This window comes from Zalophus californianus, chromosome 14 (genome assembly GCF_009762305.2).
Source record: "Zalophus californianus isolate mZalCal1 chromosome 14, mZalCal1.pri.v2, whole genome shotgun sequence".
NCBI classification, from domain to species: domain Eukaryota; kingdom Metazoa; phylum Chordata; class Mammalia; order Carnivora; family Otariidae; genus Zalophus; species Zalophus californianus.
In genome coordinates this window covers 22,449,741-22,464,625 of record NC_045608.1, presented here as the reverse complement: position 1 = coordinate 22,464,625, position 14,885 = coordinate 22,449,741, and the positions used below count along the sequence as shown (strand labels likewise).

At 47.9% G+C, this 14,885-nt stretch overlaps 1 protein-coding gene across 2 annotated transcripts in view; it reads right to left on the bottom strand.

Moving 5' to 3' along the window:
* The window catches only part of KREMEN1 (kringle containing transmembrane protein 1), a 67,182-nt gene extending 58,085 nt beyond the window's left edge, over positions 1–9,097 (bottom strand). For both annotated transcript variants that reach the window (XM_027576779.2, XM_027576780.2), the window contains exon 1: positions 8,978–9,097. In XM_027576779.2, the coding sequence (XP_027432580.1) occupies positions 8,978–9,074 (97 nt within the window). In that variant the 5' untranslated portion in view covers positions 9,075–9,097. The remainder of the gene's footprint in view (positions 1–8,977) is intronic.
* Between the last annotated feature and the right edge of the window lie 5,788 nt (positions 9,098–14,885).

The following is a 14,885-nucleotide window of genomic DNA, read 5'->3' as shown; positions in this document are numbered from 1 at the left end:
TCCAGTTCTCTGATGGCAGTAACTTAGTGCCTTACAAATCAACTCTAAAGGAAACAAAAACAAGACAAAAAGATGGAACACTATTTGAAAGGTATCTAGAACAGACAGCAGTGCTATAGAAGCTGGGGCCTCTAAAACAAGTCCCATGGTACAGGCTGCCACAGCCTGGTCAGACTTGATCACCTTGAACTGTAATTGCTCAAGAAGAACCTGTCCCTGCTTCCACTAGCCCGTGAGTTTCTTGAGCATCTCACTCATCTTTGTATCTGCAGTAAGTAGAAACCACTCAGAACGTGACTGGCAAATGTTAGCTGAATGAGGGAAGCGGGTATATGGGGGAACTGGTGTGAAAATGCATTACAGACATATTCAGAGTGCCCTGGTTTCCTCACCAACTGATGCCTCTAGGCTAGCAATCATGACTTACCTAGGAATGACCTGTGAGAATATGAGAAGTTCCAGAAAGCAGGTAAATCACATACTTGAAAATCAAATACTTGCTATTTAAACCAGAGGAATCTGCTATTAAAAGGAAATCTATGGTGAAGCCATTTGTAATAGGGAATAATCAAACCCCTTTATAATGAAAATATACATTTTTTATTCTGAGTTTGCTTTAAGCAAGAGGCACCTGGCACAAATCCACACTCTGTCTCACCATCTCTTGACCAACCCTATTTCACGCTGTCTGAACCTCTCAATCAGTATAAAAGGAGATAAAACAAACTGATATAATCCAGCTTCTAGACAAGTTTCATCAGTATTGCCTGTGCCCTATTGTTAATTTCAGATAGCAAGAAAGTTCCCATATGATAGAGCCCTGGAGGGCAGCCAACACTCCATGGAAGCCAGACTGTGGGCTATTTAGCTTCCCTTGGTTGATATGGGCTGGCCAAATAACACAAGAATTCTTGAGTTGGGAGCTGACTAGCAGGTCGACAGCATATCCCTAAAGCACATCTTTAAAGTAAAACCTAAAGCAACAAAGTTGTAGTCTTTTATGAATTGGCACAGGGATGAGTCCTAGTCAGAGATGCTGGGCATACAGTAGGCACGTGAAAGGCACTTGTTAGTTGGTCCCAAGATAAAAACATGATTCAAGTGACAAGTTTCAGACATTCTGGCCAGGGAGACAGTTTTGGGCGGAAGGAAAGACTCAGTGTAGCACTAACTTCTAAACAAAAACAAGCAGAAGCTGTCATGTCTAGCCAGCCAGTGCAATAAGGGTAGATGGTGACCAACAGATTGATTTCACAGTCAAAGGTATCAAGTTTCACAGATCTAGAGTAGGGTTGCCAGATTTAGCAAATGAAAATATAGGATGTCAGTTAAATTTGAATGCCAGATAAACGACAAAAGCTTTTTTAAGCTAAGCATGCCTAAATACTCCATGAGACAGACCTAATACACACAAAAATTATTCATTATCTGACATCCGAATTTAACTGAATGTCCGGTATTTAATCTGACAATCATACTCCAGGGAGAGTAGAAACACATTGACTCTCAAATGTCCTTATTCCACTTAGGTTTCCAAATCGCTGTCCACAGAAATGCTTACTTGAGAACTCAGATATGGATTATGAAGAATCCTTCTTAAGAGTGAAACAAGATGTTGATCAGAGATGCCTTCTAGGTCACGGCGAAAGGAAGGAAAAAAGAATAATACAATTAGGATGGGGTTTCTCAACTGCGGCACTATTAACATTTGGAGCCAAACAGTTCATTGGTGGGGGAGGGGGGACTGTCCTGTGCACCGAAAGATGGTTGGCAGCATCCCTGACCTCTACCCGTTAGATGCCAGTAGAATATCCTACCCCCAACCGACCCCACCCTGAGTTGTGAAAATCAAAAATGTTTCCAGATAATAAGAGGCACCTGGGTGGCTCAGTCGGTTAAGTATCCCACTCATGATTTTGGCTCAGGCTCTGCACTCAATGGGGAGTCTGCTTGGGATTCTCTCTCTCTCCCTTTCCCCCTCCTGCTACTCATGATTTCTCCCTCAAGCTCTCTCTCTCTCTCAAATAAAATAAATAAATCTTTAGGGGAGCCTGGGTGGCTCAGTAAGTTAAGCACTCGACTCTTGATTTCAGCTCAGGTCAAGATCTCGGAATCGTTGAGACTGAGCCTGGAGTGGGGGCCCAGCGTGGAGCCTGCTCAAGATTCTCTCTCTCCCTCTGGCTCTTCCCTGCTCTCATTCTCTTAAAAAAAAAAAAAAAAAAAGGTCTCCAGATATTGCCAAATGTGCCCTGGGGGCAAAATCTCCTCCAGTTGAAACCACTGAATGAGATGAAATGGTCAAATAAACAGAAAGTGTCATATCCATTAACCAGTGGTCACATAACAAAAGATTCTTCTCAAGGGAGAAATTCTCAGCTCACCCTGGGCCCCCTTAAGCCCATAATAAGGATGAGAGGCCTACTCATTTCAGCTAAGACAATCAAAAACCCTTCATCTGCCACAAGTGCTAGAGAAGAATCTTTGGTGAGCCAAGCCAATGAAGCTCTGCATGGCTATGCACACATCATACCAAGCAGGGCGTCGTACCCAGCCTTTGAAGACATTCCTTTTAAGTTAACCTCCCTTCCAACTAAACTTTTTCCAAATCTCTTCCTGCCATTTGGAAGTTGAGTGATTCTCAGCTGAAAAGGCCTGTATATACGAGGTGCAGATGGCGGCAGTTACGGCCCTCACCAGATGCTGCAGTCTCTAATTTGATTGAAAGGATATAATTAGACAACAGAAACACTTTAATGAAAGAGCAAAACATGGAGGGAGGGAAGGATTGAAGGCCCTTAAGTGATGCCAAAACACCCACCAGTAATAGAGGCTTTGAGTCTGGGGCAAGGAAAGGGGAAAGCCCCTTAAAAGGACTGTCCCCATCCTGTTTATTTCCCCATAGACATAGGAATAGGGATTTTATTATTGTAGATTTCCACTGTATTTTATGTGGGAACAATCTGATTAAAACCAGAAGAGTCTTCGGAAGAACATCAAAGAAAAACAAATATGGCTTCTGTGGTCATTATTAAAAATATTTTTACCAGCCCAATAATCTTCTTTGAAGATGAATTTTTATAGATTGAACAGCAGCAAGTAATTTACATACTATGATGGCATTGGTTAATGATCGCTACCATTGTAGAAGAGGACCACTTGGTTGCCATGTTTTCATGCAACTTTAGGCCACCAAGGAACATGGATAGCCATTTAACATACCTGTTTCGAAGGCATAAAGAAACCATGTAGAACTAGTCCTACATGCTGATGCTGCAACCATTTTGAATCATCTTTAAAAGTTGCTTATGCTGTTTTTTACCATTTCCTAGCTTTCAAACTTTGAGTGTGAGTATACTGTTCTGGTTCTAACCAAGAATCTAACCAAACTGAAAGAAATCCAGCCCTCATAGTCTAAAGTTGCTAATGTGGTGTGACACTCGGGTTTGGAAGCAGCTGCAGCCTCCTCGGCCCACCAGAAGCAGGGCTCGCCCTTGTGGTAAATTGAACAATAAAAGTTTAATGCTTTGGTGACTTGCCAAGGATTAAATCAGTGGCAAGAGAAACTAGAAGCTGGGCCTAGCAGAGGGGCAGCCCCTAGAGGGTCCTGTTATAATTGGGAGGAATAACGGCAACCTTGCATGTTCGGTGGCCTAAAATCTCTTGTCTGCCAGGTGCTTCGTAGCACCTAAGTTCATTTCTCTTCAAACTGTTGCAAGTCTGGGGTGCCTGGCTGGCTCAGTAAGTACAGCGTGCGACTCCTGATCTTGGGGTTGTAAGTTCAAGCTCCACACTGGGTGCAGAGGTTACTTAAAAATAAAATCATAAAAAATAAAATAAAATAAACTGTTGCAAGTCCAAGTTAGGGAGGTGTTTCCCTAGAAAGAAGACTAAAAGGGGGTGGGGGGGGTCAGGGAGCAGGGAATTTCCTTAGAGGAGAAGGCAAATTTCTGTAGAGTGGTTATTTTTGAGAAGTATGGACACCCTTCTGACATTTCCACAATGGCCTCTTTCCTTTCTCTGTCCAGTCTGAATCCAGGATATTGTCTCAGAGGTGAGGTCTGGAGAAGAAGCCACTGAAGACAACAGAGAGAGAGGAAAAACAGAGTGAACTAGGGCTGCTCCTCCTGGTCTAATACTTCCGTGTTCCAGCCGGACTCTCCAGGTCAAACTGCGTATGGAAGGAATGCCAGTCATTGTTCTGCCCCATTCACGGGCTGCGCAGTGAGCCAGCCAGAAGCTAACCTGCCAAGTGGCATCAGGGGGCTTGAGATCTCATCTTAAAAACTCCACAGGTAGGGGCGCCTGGGTGGCTCAGGTCATGATCCCAGGGTCCTGGGATGGAGCCCTACATCAGGCTCCTGCTCAGATGGAAGGCTGCTTCTCCCTCTCCCACTCCCCCTGCTTGTGTTCCCTCTCTCGCTGTGTCCCTCTCTGTCAAATAAATAAAATCTTTAAAAACAAAAAAACAAAAAAACTCCACAGGTAGTTTTCTAAGGGACACATTCATATCTTCCTCTGTTGTCCTTCTTCAGGAGGCAAAAACTCAGGCAAAGGCTACAGATCCAAACTTCCGTCCTCTCTCAAGTGTTTTGCATTAACTGTTCCACAGTACAAACACAATCAACTTGGTATGTTTGAATGCTTCATTTTGTTTTTTCAAAAATCTTTTAATTAAAACAAAATAATCAGCCATGCTAAGCACATTGTTGTTTTTTAAAGGCCACTTTAAAAATGATGACAGTACCATGGAAATAAAATTCAATTGTTTAGGAAAATGATAGAAGTTTGTTTTCTTCTTCTTCTTTTTTATTTTTTTTTCCTGGCTGTTTTTCTGTGTCTCAGGCTGGTGCCACCTGCTGCCTGGGCTTTCCTCTGAGAAACGGATCTCTCAACCGTTTGCTCCAATCAACATCTGCATAGTTGAACAAACCACGGGCCAGTTCCAAGGAAGACACTACGTTCTGTATGTAGCACACACTGAACCATACTGAATTTCTTTTTAAGACATTTTTTTAAAAGTATTATTAAAGATCCAAATGTATGTGCATGAACTTCCCCTCATGTATCTTTTTTAAGTAAAATATACATAAAATATACCATTTAAACCATTTTTCCTATACATCTCTTAAAAATAGTAAACAGCAAAATGTAAAGGGTTCATTTATTCACCAAAACCAAGTCTCCTTTTCACCTTTCCAGACCAGTGAACACTGAAAAAAAAACCCAATACATATGGACCTAAAGCACACCCTGGCAAAGTATAACTCGGGCCCAATCTGACCTACTCCCTGGTTTTGTACAGCCCATGAGCCAAGAATGGTTTTTTAAATTTTAAATGATTGAAAATAATCAAAAGAATAATATTTTGTGACATGAAAATTATATGAAATTTTCAAATTTCAGTGTCCATAAAGTTTTATTAGAACATAGCCATGCCCATTCACTTATATTTGTCTCTGGTGCTTTTGCCCTACAAGGTCAGAGTGGAATAACTGCAACAGAGGCAGCACAGAGCCTACAAAGCCCAAATTATTTACTGTCTGGCCTTTAAAAAAATGTCTGTCAACACCTGACCTAGAACCTCATTATAGGACCCCAAATTCTAAACTAAAGATGTTATATTGCCCATCACCAAAAATACCTAATCTGTATATTGTGAAGTTATTTAAAGCAATATTTTATCTTCATCATTTATTGCTGTTGCTTTATGCTAAATAGTGATATTATCAATAATATCTATATTAAGTACACCAACTTGCTTTTATTAGTAGTGGGCCTAAATGGAACTTCTTTTTTGCTTTCAGATTTATAAAAGGTTTCACTGCATATCTCAAACATTTAAATAGATTTGTCTAGAGGCCAAAACAAACTTTCATAAAAACATCAGAGTTCTTTGATATCGGGTCAGTTTTGACAGTTTTGTTTCTTAAAATACTCAAAGCATAAAAATAATGGGTCGACATAAAAGTATGAAAGCATGTCAGTTCACTTTACTCCTATCAGCCCCTGTGTTGCATTCAGGTAAACTAACATTAATGATATCCCTAAGAGGGATAGGGCTCTATACAGTATGAAGCTCTCACCGTTCCCTGAACTCATGGGTTTTATGGCAAGACATACTACTGGCTAACAGGATGAACGCTAGATGAGGATTTGGAGGAGAATGAGCATCATAAAAGGTGTTCACAGCAAATGTAATCTGAGCTGAGAAGCTCTGTTGATGCACACCTGACAGCGCCCAAATGAAGTGAAAACCCAAGCAGGTAGCTTGCCTTAGGTGGAAAACTCAAATAGCACAATTCTACCCAGTCTTCTCTGCTCTTCCTACCTCTAGGCCTCTCCCCTACAGGTCAGTAAATTCCAGACAGGAGCCCACTTCAGAGAGCCCATCAGCCCTATGGCCCTGGCTGCCTTCCTCCTTGAAAAGGGAGTCTAGATTCTACTATCAACCTCTGTCTTCCTCCTTAACAGTTGTGAAGAAAGGGAGAGAATCTCAAAGGAAGAATAGAGAGGAGAAGGGAGATCATTTGGGGTTGGTTATACACTGTAATTAGAACTAGCATTGATGGGGAATGAGCTGTTTTTATAAAGTCAGCATTCAAAAATGCAAACCAACAGTAATTTAAATATTACAAAATTGTGCAGAATATAAATATTGAAATAATTTTTTCCATCCACAAAATTTTAGAGAAAATTACAGTATCAAAATATATAAAATGGCAAGTTTGGCATATCCTCAAGGATTTAAAAAACTAGTAGACAGCCTTGGGACAGGATGTGATGCTTTAGACCATGTGGTATCTCCCTAAAACTGCTTCTGGAACTAAAAAGGGAAAGTCACTAAAGCCCTGGTGTACCTGGATGGTAGGAAAAATTGCTGGTGAGGCTTACTGAGGCAGGAACTTGGGCCACTTTTCATAAATCACCTCACAATGGTTATTTATTTGTCCCTAACTCGGACTCCTAAATAAAAGTGCATGAAGGTCTGAAGTTCAAGCTGCCTAAGAGCTGCTATATTTGACCCCTCCTAGCAAAGCAAAGGTGCCTGAGGAGAGGATGCCACCTTCTAACAAACATAAGCAGAGCTGGCTCACTTAACACTTTTTAACAAACATAAGCAGAGCTGGCTCACTTAACTACTACTCTGCCCTTTCCAGAAGGGGAACCAGTTTATTTCCACCCATACCTCTCTCTCCGTAGAGGACATTAAATCCTGACCACACAGATGGCAAAGTGGAGCTGAGGGGTTACTAGGTTACAGTTATGTTGACATATCCTGGCTCTCAGAAAGTTCCTCCTTCATTCCTCACATACAGCAAATAGCAGAAGTGATCAAACTTCTCTAGCAGTTTTTGTAGAAGTCCCCTTGAAAGCTGCCGATCACTCAGAAACCACTTCTTGAGCCAAAGGTTTACAGTACTTGGAGACCCCCTTCTACTGATCTAAAGCCAAGGTTTGCCTTTTACAGGGCTTAATCAGACTGGAAGCTCATAGCAATCTCAGGGCAGATGAGGTGTCTAGCACTTGGTGGAGTGTGAAGCACTATAAAAAGTATTATTAAAATATGTTTATTGACTGCCTTCTATATGTGGGTGTTACCTGCAGTATATCATTTTATCTTCACAACACCTGGCAAAGGGAGTTCGCACTATCCCTCCTTTACCGATGAGGAAACTGAGGCTTAAGAGAGCTGAGTCATGGCCCAAAATCACATAGTAAGTGACAACACCCAGTCCTATCATTTTCACTCATCCAAGCTGGTAAGTAAACAAAGCAACTCTTGAGTTTTCCTTCGGCAACAAAATCCTGTCTTTCCAACATCACAGTCTGCGACTTTGGGTGGAGAACCCTCAGCCGGTTTTCCTACTCCGGCAAACGGGTAATGAACCCTTCCCGTCCCTTTCACGAATGCCCAATTCTCAATACCCAGACAACCTGCAGAGAAATGTAACTGGGCCAGACAACGCCCTCGTGCCTGGTCTTCAACCTGGAAAAAGTTCTGCTGCAAAGAAGGGTGTGTATGGAAGCTAAGCAAAGTCCCAGCTTCCATCCCAGTCCAGGGCCCCACCTCGGGAAGACCTGGCCTTGGCCTTGGCCTGGGGAGTGGGTGACCCTGTTTATAAAGTGTAGGATTACCTGGGAAATGGGGCTCTGCGCTGCACTTTCGGGATAAGCACCCTAAGATCTGTAGGGGAGGTTTCCCATCACCCCTTTTTTCCTCTCTCCAAGCTAGGCCCGCACCTGAGTTTTGGGAGGCTCAAAGCGGCCCGGGAGGTAATGAGGAGGAGTCCCGGCTGGGTACAGCGGGTCGTCCCGCGACCCGGACCTGCCTCTTGCGGGGCGAGCAAGTCAACTCGACTCCTAGCAAGGCAGAAATTAGTGTCGGGCAAGCGGACGCAGCCGGGAACCGGGCAGAGAGGCTGGGCGTCCGCTGCGCTCGCCTCCGCACCAGCTCCTGAGCCGGGAGGCGCGGGGCGCGGAGGCGTCGCCACGGGGCTTGCGGAGGGGATCCTGGCCCGCGGGAGTCGCTGAGGAGCTTGGGGAGAGGGTGTAGCGTCTCGAGGCGGGGTGCGACGCTGAGAGAAAGGGCAGGATCCCGGGAGGTGCTGGGGCAGAAGGGGCATCCCGGGCCGGGGGGAGTCGCTGAGGAACTTGGGCAGGGGGGTCCTGGGTCCTCAGGCTGAGGAGACGTCCCAGCCCAGGAGGCCTCGCTGAGGAGTCTGGCTAAGGGATCCGGGAGTAGGTCCTGAGGCAAAGAGGGCGCCCGGCCCCGGGGGGCGTCACTGAGGGGCTGGTGGGGCGGAAGCCCCGGGTTCTGAGGCGGGGGACCGCCCCGGCCGGGGGGCGTCGCTGAGGGGCTGGGAGAAGGAGTCCCGGGAAGTAGGAGCTAGGGGGTTGGGTCCCCCCAGGCGGGCCGGCCCGCGTCGCCCCTCGGGCTAGCTCCGCGCAGGGCGGGCGCCGGGGCTCGCTCACTCACCGGGTCCGGGGCCGAGGCCGGGGCTGGGCGCGGGCCGGGCCGCCAGCGTGAGCGCGGCGGCGGAGAGCAGGGCGAGGCGGGCGGCGGGCGGCGCCATGGGCCGTCAGTGCGGGGCCCCGGGGCGCGGCCCGGGGGAAAGGGGGCAGCGCGGGGAGCCGGGGGCGGCCATGGGAGCGGGACGCGGGGCTCGGGCGTGGCCCCGCCCCGGCCGCCCGGCCGCCCCGCCCCGGCCCGCCCTCCCCAGCGCAGCCACCGCCCCGGCAGTGCGGGGCCCGCCCGGCTCAGCCGCGAGACCCGAGGGGCGGAGCCGATTGCGCACGCCCTCCCTTCCCGGTGCGCGCGCCGCGCCTGCCACTCACGCTCCAGGCTCCGCCCACACTCCCTTCCACACCTGGGCCCGCCCCCACGGGGCACGTTATTGGTCCGACCGAGGGGCGGGACCAGCAGGTGAGGGGCGGGGTCCGGGGCTCCGCCTCCGAGTGCCCACGCGGAGCTTTGGCTAGGTTGGAGCAGGCCGGGCGCCCAGTGACCCTTGCTCCACCCTCACTCGGGTCGTGACCCACAGCGCGGGCTCAACCGCAGCGGTAATAATCAGAACAGCAGTTTGCAAACCGCTTTTCCCTGCTTGGTTCAACGTAGTAGTTTAAAACAGGGCGCTCTGGAATCACTCTGTCCGGGTTCACATTCCACGCGGTCACCTGTAAGACCTTGAGCAGGATTAAGAAAAAATAGCTCTCTTACCTCAGTTTCTTCATCTGTTAAATGGGGGCGTTGATAGCATACTCCCAAAGCAGTTGTACTAAATGAGGCAATGCATGGAAAACTTTTACACGCACACAGTAGGAGCTTAGTAAATGTTGAGTTCCTTCCACCATCCCAGTTCTTGCAGCCACAAAGGAGGTAGCATACTGAACCCTGGTTCCGAATCCTATCGCACATCCTGTGTCAACTGGGGCAAGTTTCCTGCTCTGTCTGAGCTTCAGTCATCTGCAAAATGGGAATAATACAAGGCCGTCACAAGATTAGATGAGGCAGAAGAAAGTAAAGCGCCCAGCATAGAGTCCGGAAGTGGACGGGGCAATGAAGCTTTCTTACAGACTGGGGTACTGAGGCCCAGAGAGCGTGTGACTGAAACTCTCGGGCCCCCGCCCCCAAGGTCTTCCCCGGCTGCACTCTGGGTCTGTCCCGGGCCTCCCTCCTCCCCCGCACTCCCCCAGGCAGAGGAGGTTTTCCTTCTGCTCCCGCCTAAAGCACGGCGGCGACGCCCCTCGGGGCAGGTCTGGGCGGCGCGCCCGCCGCTTTCAAGTCCCTGGTCCCGGGCTTGCAAGTGCGGGCCTGTGCCCTGCGCGGCGGCGGGAGCTTCTGCCCTCCTGTGCAGACTCGCCGCACCCAGAGCGGGGCTGGGGCGGTCCCCGCCCCGCGGGCTCCGGGGCCAGCCTTAGGTACGCGGGCCCTTGCGCCCCCTCGCCCACTCCCAGGGTCTGCTTCCCCACAACATGCTTCCCAGCTGTTTCCAGGACCGGGCCCCAAAGGTGCAGATACCTCCCACGAGGCCTCTCAATCTTGGTCCCTCTCCACCCACACGACCCAGAACCACGGCAAGAAGAATCTTGTTCACTCATTGTTTTCACTGTCTCTTTCCTGAGCTCAGGGATCCTCTTGGGCTCCTTATTGGCTCAAGGGGACACCCCTCACCCAGTGCCCAACTCCCCCCCCACCACCATCCTCCACATCTCACCTGGCGTCTCCAACTCACCCTCTCCTTTCCACCATCTTGGACCCTTTCCACCTCCAAAACCACCTTCCTCCAGCAGGACCTGAGAACTCTTCACCTGTAACATGCGTCCCTGAAGGTGCAGGCAGGGGGAGCACCTTGAAGGAGAATGAAATGAGAACAGGTGAAAACATCAGCCCAAAGCAGACACTCAATAAAGGCGAACCTTCCTTCATTCAACAGATACTCAGTGGAGGAACATACCCAGAGCACCAAAAAGACAAGCTGGTCTCTTCCTCCTAGAAATAATGTGAATTTCAGAGAGCAAAAAGTTCTACAGAGACAAGAAAATGATGTTGAGGGAGAATGGTCTGTGAATTGTTTTAAAGAGAGTGCAGGGAAACATAGTAGCAAAGCAGGACATAGCGCTCTACAGTTTACAAGGTTCTTTGGCATCTCATTCTGGTTTCTGAGGAGGAACTAGGAAGGTGCAGACAAGAGGTTCAAAATAGGGTTTATGTGGCCAAGTCTGGGGATTTATGCCTCCTGATAGTGGCTTCAGCCTGTCCTGCCCCGCTGCAGGAAAACACTCCTGCTGAGTGGGTACCAGCCCCTCCCTTCGGTTGGTTCTCTTGGCCTTGATGCACTCTCATAGCGCAACCAGAATGCACTATGTAATTTGCAGGGCCTGGTGAGAAATGAAACTGGGGGCCCCGTGTTCAAAATGATTAAGAATTTTAAGGTGGCTATGACGGAGTATTAAACCAAGTATGGGGCCCTTCTGACTTGGGGGACGTGACACAGGTTGCCCACCCCATGAAGCTGGCTTGTACCACAGAACTCAGATACAGTGTGCAAGCTCCTCTCCCACTGGCTGCTCTAAGAAACATCCCTCTAGCCTTCCCTAGGTCTCCCTCCCCTCTCTGCTAGCTTAAAGCCCAGCACAGGTGATGGAAACAGTGCACAGAGGCTAAAAATATAGCCTAGTGGGTCTAGGTCAGGGCACTTAACAGCTCAAGGTCTTTTGCTCAGTTACATGGTCCCGGCCCCTGGCAAGAAGAAGCCTAAGATATTCATTTCAATGCTTCACATGCCTCAGTCGCTTAGCGGATTTATTTCATGGAGAGAGTGAAGACATTGACTGCAGCCCCTGGGCCTCCAGGAAAATGTTGGTGTCTGTCTGTTTGCCTACTTATGCTCTGCAGTCAAGCCCTTCAATTCCTCTGAGGGCAGCAGGATTTGCCAAGAAGCTGGGAGAGCTCAGCTGGTGGAGTTTAGGGGATCCTGGTATCTTTGAAACTCCAGTTGGAATAATTTCTGCTCAAAAGGCACCATGTTGTGGAGAGAGCCCTGGGTAAGGAGCCCGATTCTAATAACAACGAGAGCAAACATTTACCGAGGACGTTGCTAAACTCTAGGCAGGGTATGGTGCTTGCCGTCACACTTCACACAACGCTTCCAGTAGCCCTATGAGAGAGGCACCCTCACCACCTCCCTCATACGGAGAGATTGAATGGCTTGCCCAAAGGTCACATAGTGGTGGAGCTGGGCTTTGAACCCAGGCAGCGGGACTCCAGGACTAGATTCCTACATTGGTGAATTGCCTACTTGTCCTTCCGGGGTTCTGGCAACAAATACTTACCGAGTGGTCCAGGGGCACAATTAGGGTGAGGCAAGTGAGGCATTCACATCAGGCACACAACCTTAAGGGGGCCCAAAAAACTCAGTAATCAAGATAAATAAATAAATATTATTTAATAAGCTGTAAAAATAGACTACATATATTTCATAAGTATTATTTCAATGCAGTATCTTTAGGAAGATAAATTAATGCCCTCCCGAAATTCATACTACACGAAATATCAAAATTTTAAATAAAAACAGAATCTTTAGCCTCCGGCTCGGCTCAGCACTGTACTGTTACGGATCCTGTCTCAGATTTCTGAGTCAGAAAGCTAGTGATGGGAAACTCAAGAGAAGTAGCGGTTTTGCTTGTTCTGATGGGGATAAGGGAAACGAAGGAATTTGGTTTTGAACGTAATGAATTAGAGGCATCCAGGTGGCCCCATCAGAGAACTGAGTCCGGTGGGAAGGGGTGCCCGGGTGAGCAGGGCACCCTTATTTCGTGTACTTGGCCCATGATAGGTGCGCGTTCAGCACATGTGGTTTAAATCACTGGTCCTCTGAGTTTGCATCATGGTTCAGGAATCTTCTCAAATTCTCTCATCCAAAGTTTTTCTCTTCTTTCCTAAACCTTCTACATCACAAACCTCAGATATGTTCCCATATGGGTGTGGAAGTTTACTGCTTGGGTATTAAAATAAAAACATCTTCCGAGGAAATTAAAAACAACTAAATTCCACTAGAATCTGGGGATGGGGCGTGAAGGGGGAAGGCGAGAATAATTATGACTTGGCTCAATTTCCTCGTTATCAACGGACCTTCCAGAAGGAGAATGGGAGCAAAGAGGAATCAAAGAGAGGAAGGTGGTCGTCAAGGAAAGAAAGAAAGAAGAAAGATTATAGGAGCTAAAAATATGGTGAGGAGAGCTTGGCCAGGCATCAAAGAAGGGCAGATGTGTTTCCAAACAGAAGTGATGGTTTAGTTATGTCAGGAAGTACAGCTCCAAATGATCGGTGGAAAATAAAGGCTATTTAGACTGAGCTCAGCAGAATAAAAAGGTTCATTGGAGAATCCAACTGAGGAACAGGACTTTCAACTACACCGAAGCCCTGCTGCCTCACCCCCAGGTTCTCTGGACCAAGTGTTGGCGCCAACGGTGGAAACTCTTGCCATAGTCTCAGGACCCTGGACCAAATAGAGTCTTTCTATCTTGACTTTATAATTCTGAACAATCTCCGTTAAAGACCAGTCACTCTCCTTAGTATATCCTCAGGTACCCTCTTTCCTTGCCATCTCAGGAAGCATGAGATATTCCGGGCAACTCCCACAGCCAGGGGGAAATGTAGCTCCTGTAAATCGAGCACTTCTGTGAGGCTGAAGTATCTGACAAATGTTTAGTGAAGGTGGATCCTGGGAAGAGAAATGTCATGCTACCCAAGTCAGATCAGAATCATTCCCCACTTCAAGAGGCTCATTGCTTGGCCTCATAAAGGACCCGAGATGAGGTTCATATCAAATGTTGAGTTATGTCACTCCTACCACGGGCAACAGGGGCTCAAGAAAGCGTCAGCTGAGCAAATGGGCCACAGTAATAATATTAATAAGAACATTATTTATTGAGGCTTCCTATGTGCCAGGAGCCATACCGAGTGCCTCCCATGCTTTGTCCCATTTCATCCTCACAGTTATTCCTGGGGTAGGCACTGTTACTATCCCCATTTCACAGATGGGGAGAGTAAGGTTCAGAGATGTGAATTGACTTGCCTATCGGGAGATGGATCTGGGATGTCAACTCGGGCAGACCACCTCGTGAGCCCAGAGAAGATCTCATGTCAAGGATAGGACTAGAACAGGGCCCAGGGGTGGTATGTGGATGGGCTGGCCAGATGAGAGGCAAAGCATCACAGTGATAGCTCTGAGCGGTGAAGAGCGAGGGTGGTGTAGACCTTGGTTGAGACCAGGCTTTGTTGGTTACTAGGCTTTGGGATCTGGGGCACGGTTCTCGAGCAGCTTGTGCCTCAGTTTCATCATCTGTAAACTAGGGTTGGTGACAGTGCTTGAACTCATAAGACTGTTGGTGGCATTTCATGAGATGATGCTTGGGAAGTGCCTGTAATAGTGCCTGGCTTATGGCAACCATTTGATAAATTCAGATTTTACTGATGTAGGAGGAATAATAGCACAGGCCATGTTACCCTGAGTTAGTTCCACGGAGCATGGGGGTTACCTACTGGGAATGAGTTACACTGCAGGTGGGGGAGGCAGATTTTGATTGAAGTTAAGAGTGTGAACAGCTCTGTGCCGGAAGAGGGAGATTCAGTACGTTCCTCAGAGTCTGAGTGGTGTCACCTGGCCGGGCATTGAGTAAAGGCCTAGGAAAGTAAATACAGATGAGTATCTGGAAAGAGGAGGTGTGGGAAGGCCAGCCTCGAGATGGGGAAGGGGAGAAGAGAAACAGAAGAGCTACTCCCAGAATTCCTTTCTTGCCCAGGAGTTCCCTTCTGTCCCTGCCCACACAGGGCAAAGGCAGACAGTGGCCCAAGAGCCTGGTGCCACCCCTCTGGGATTCAC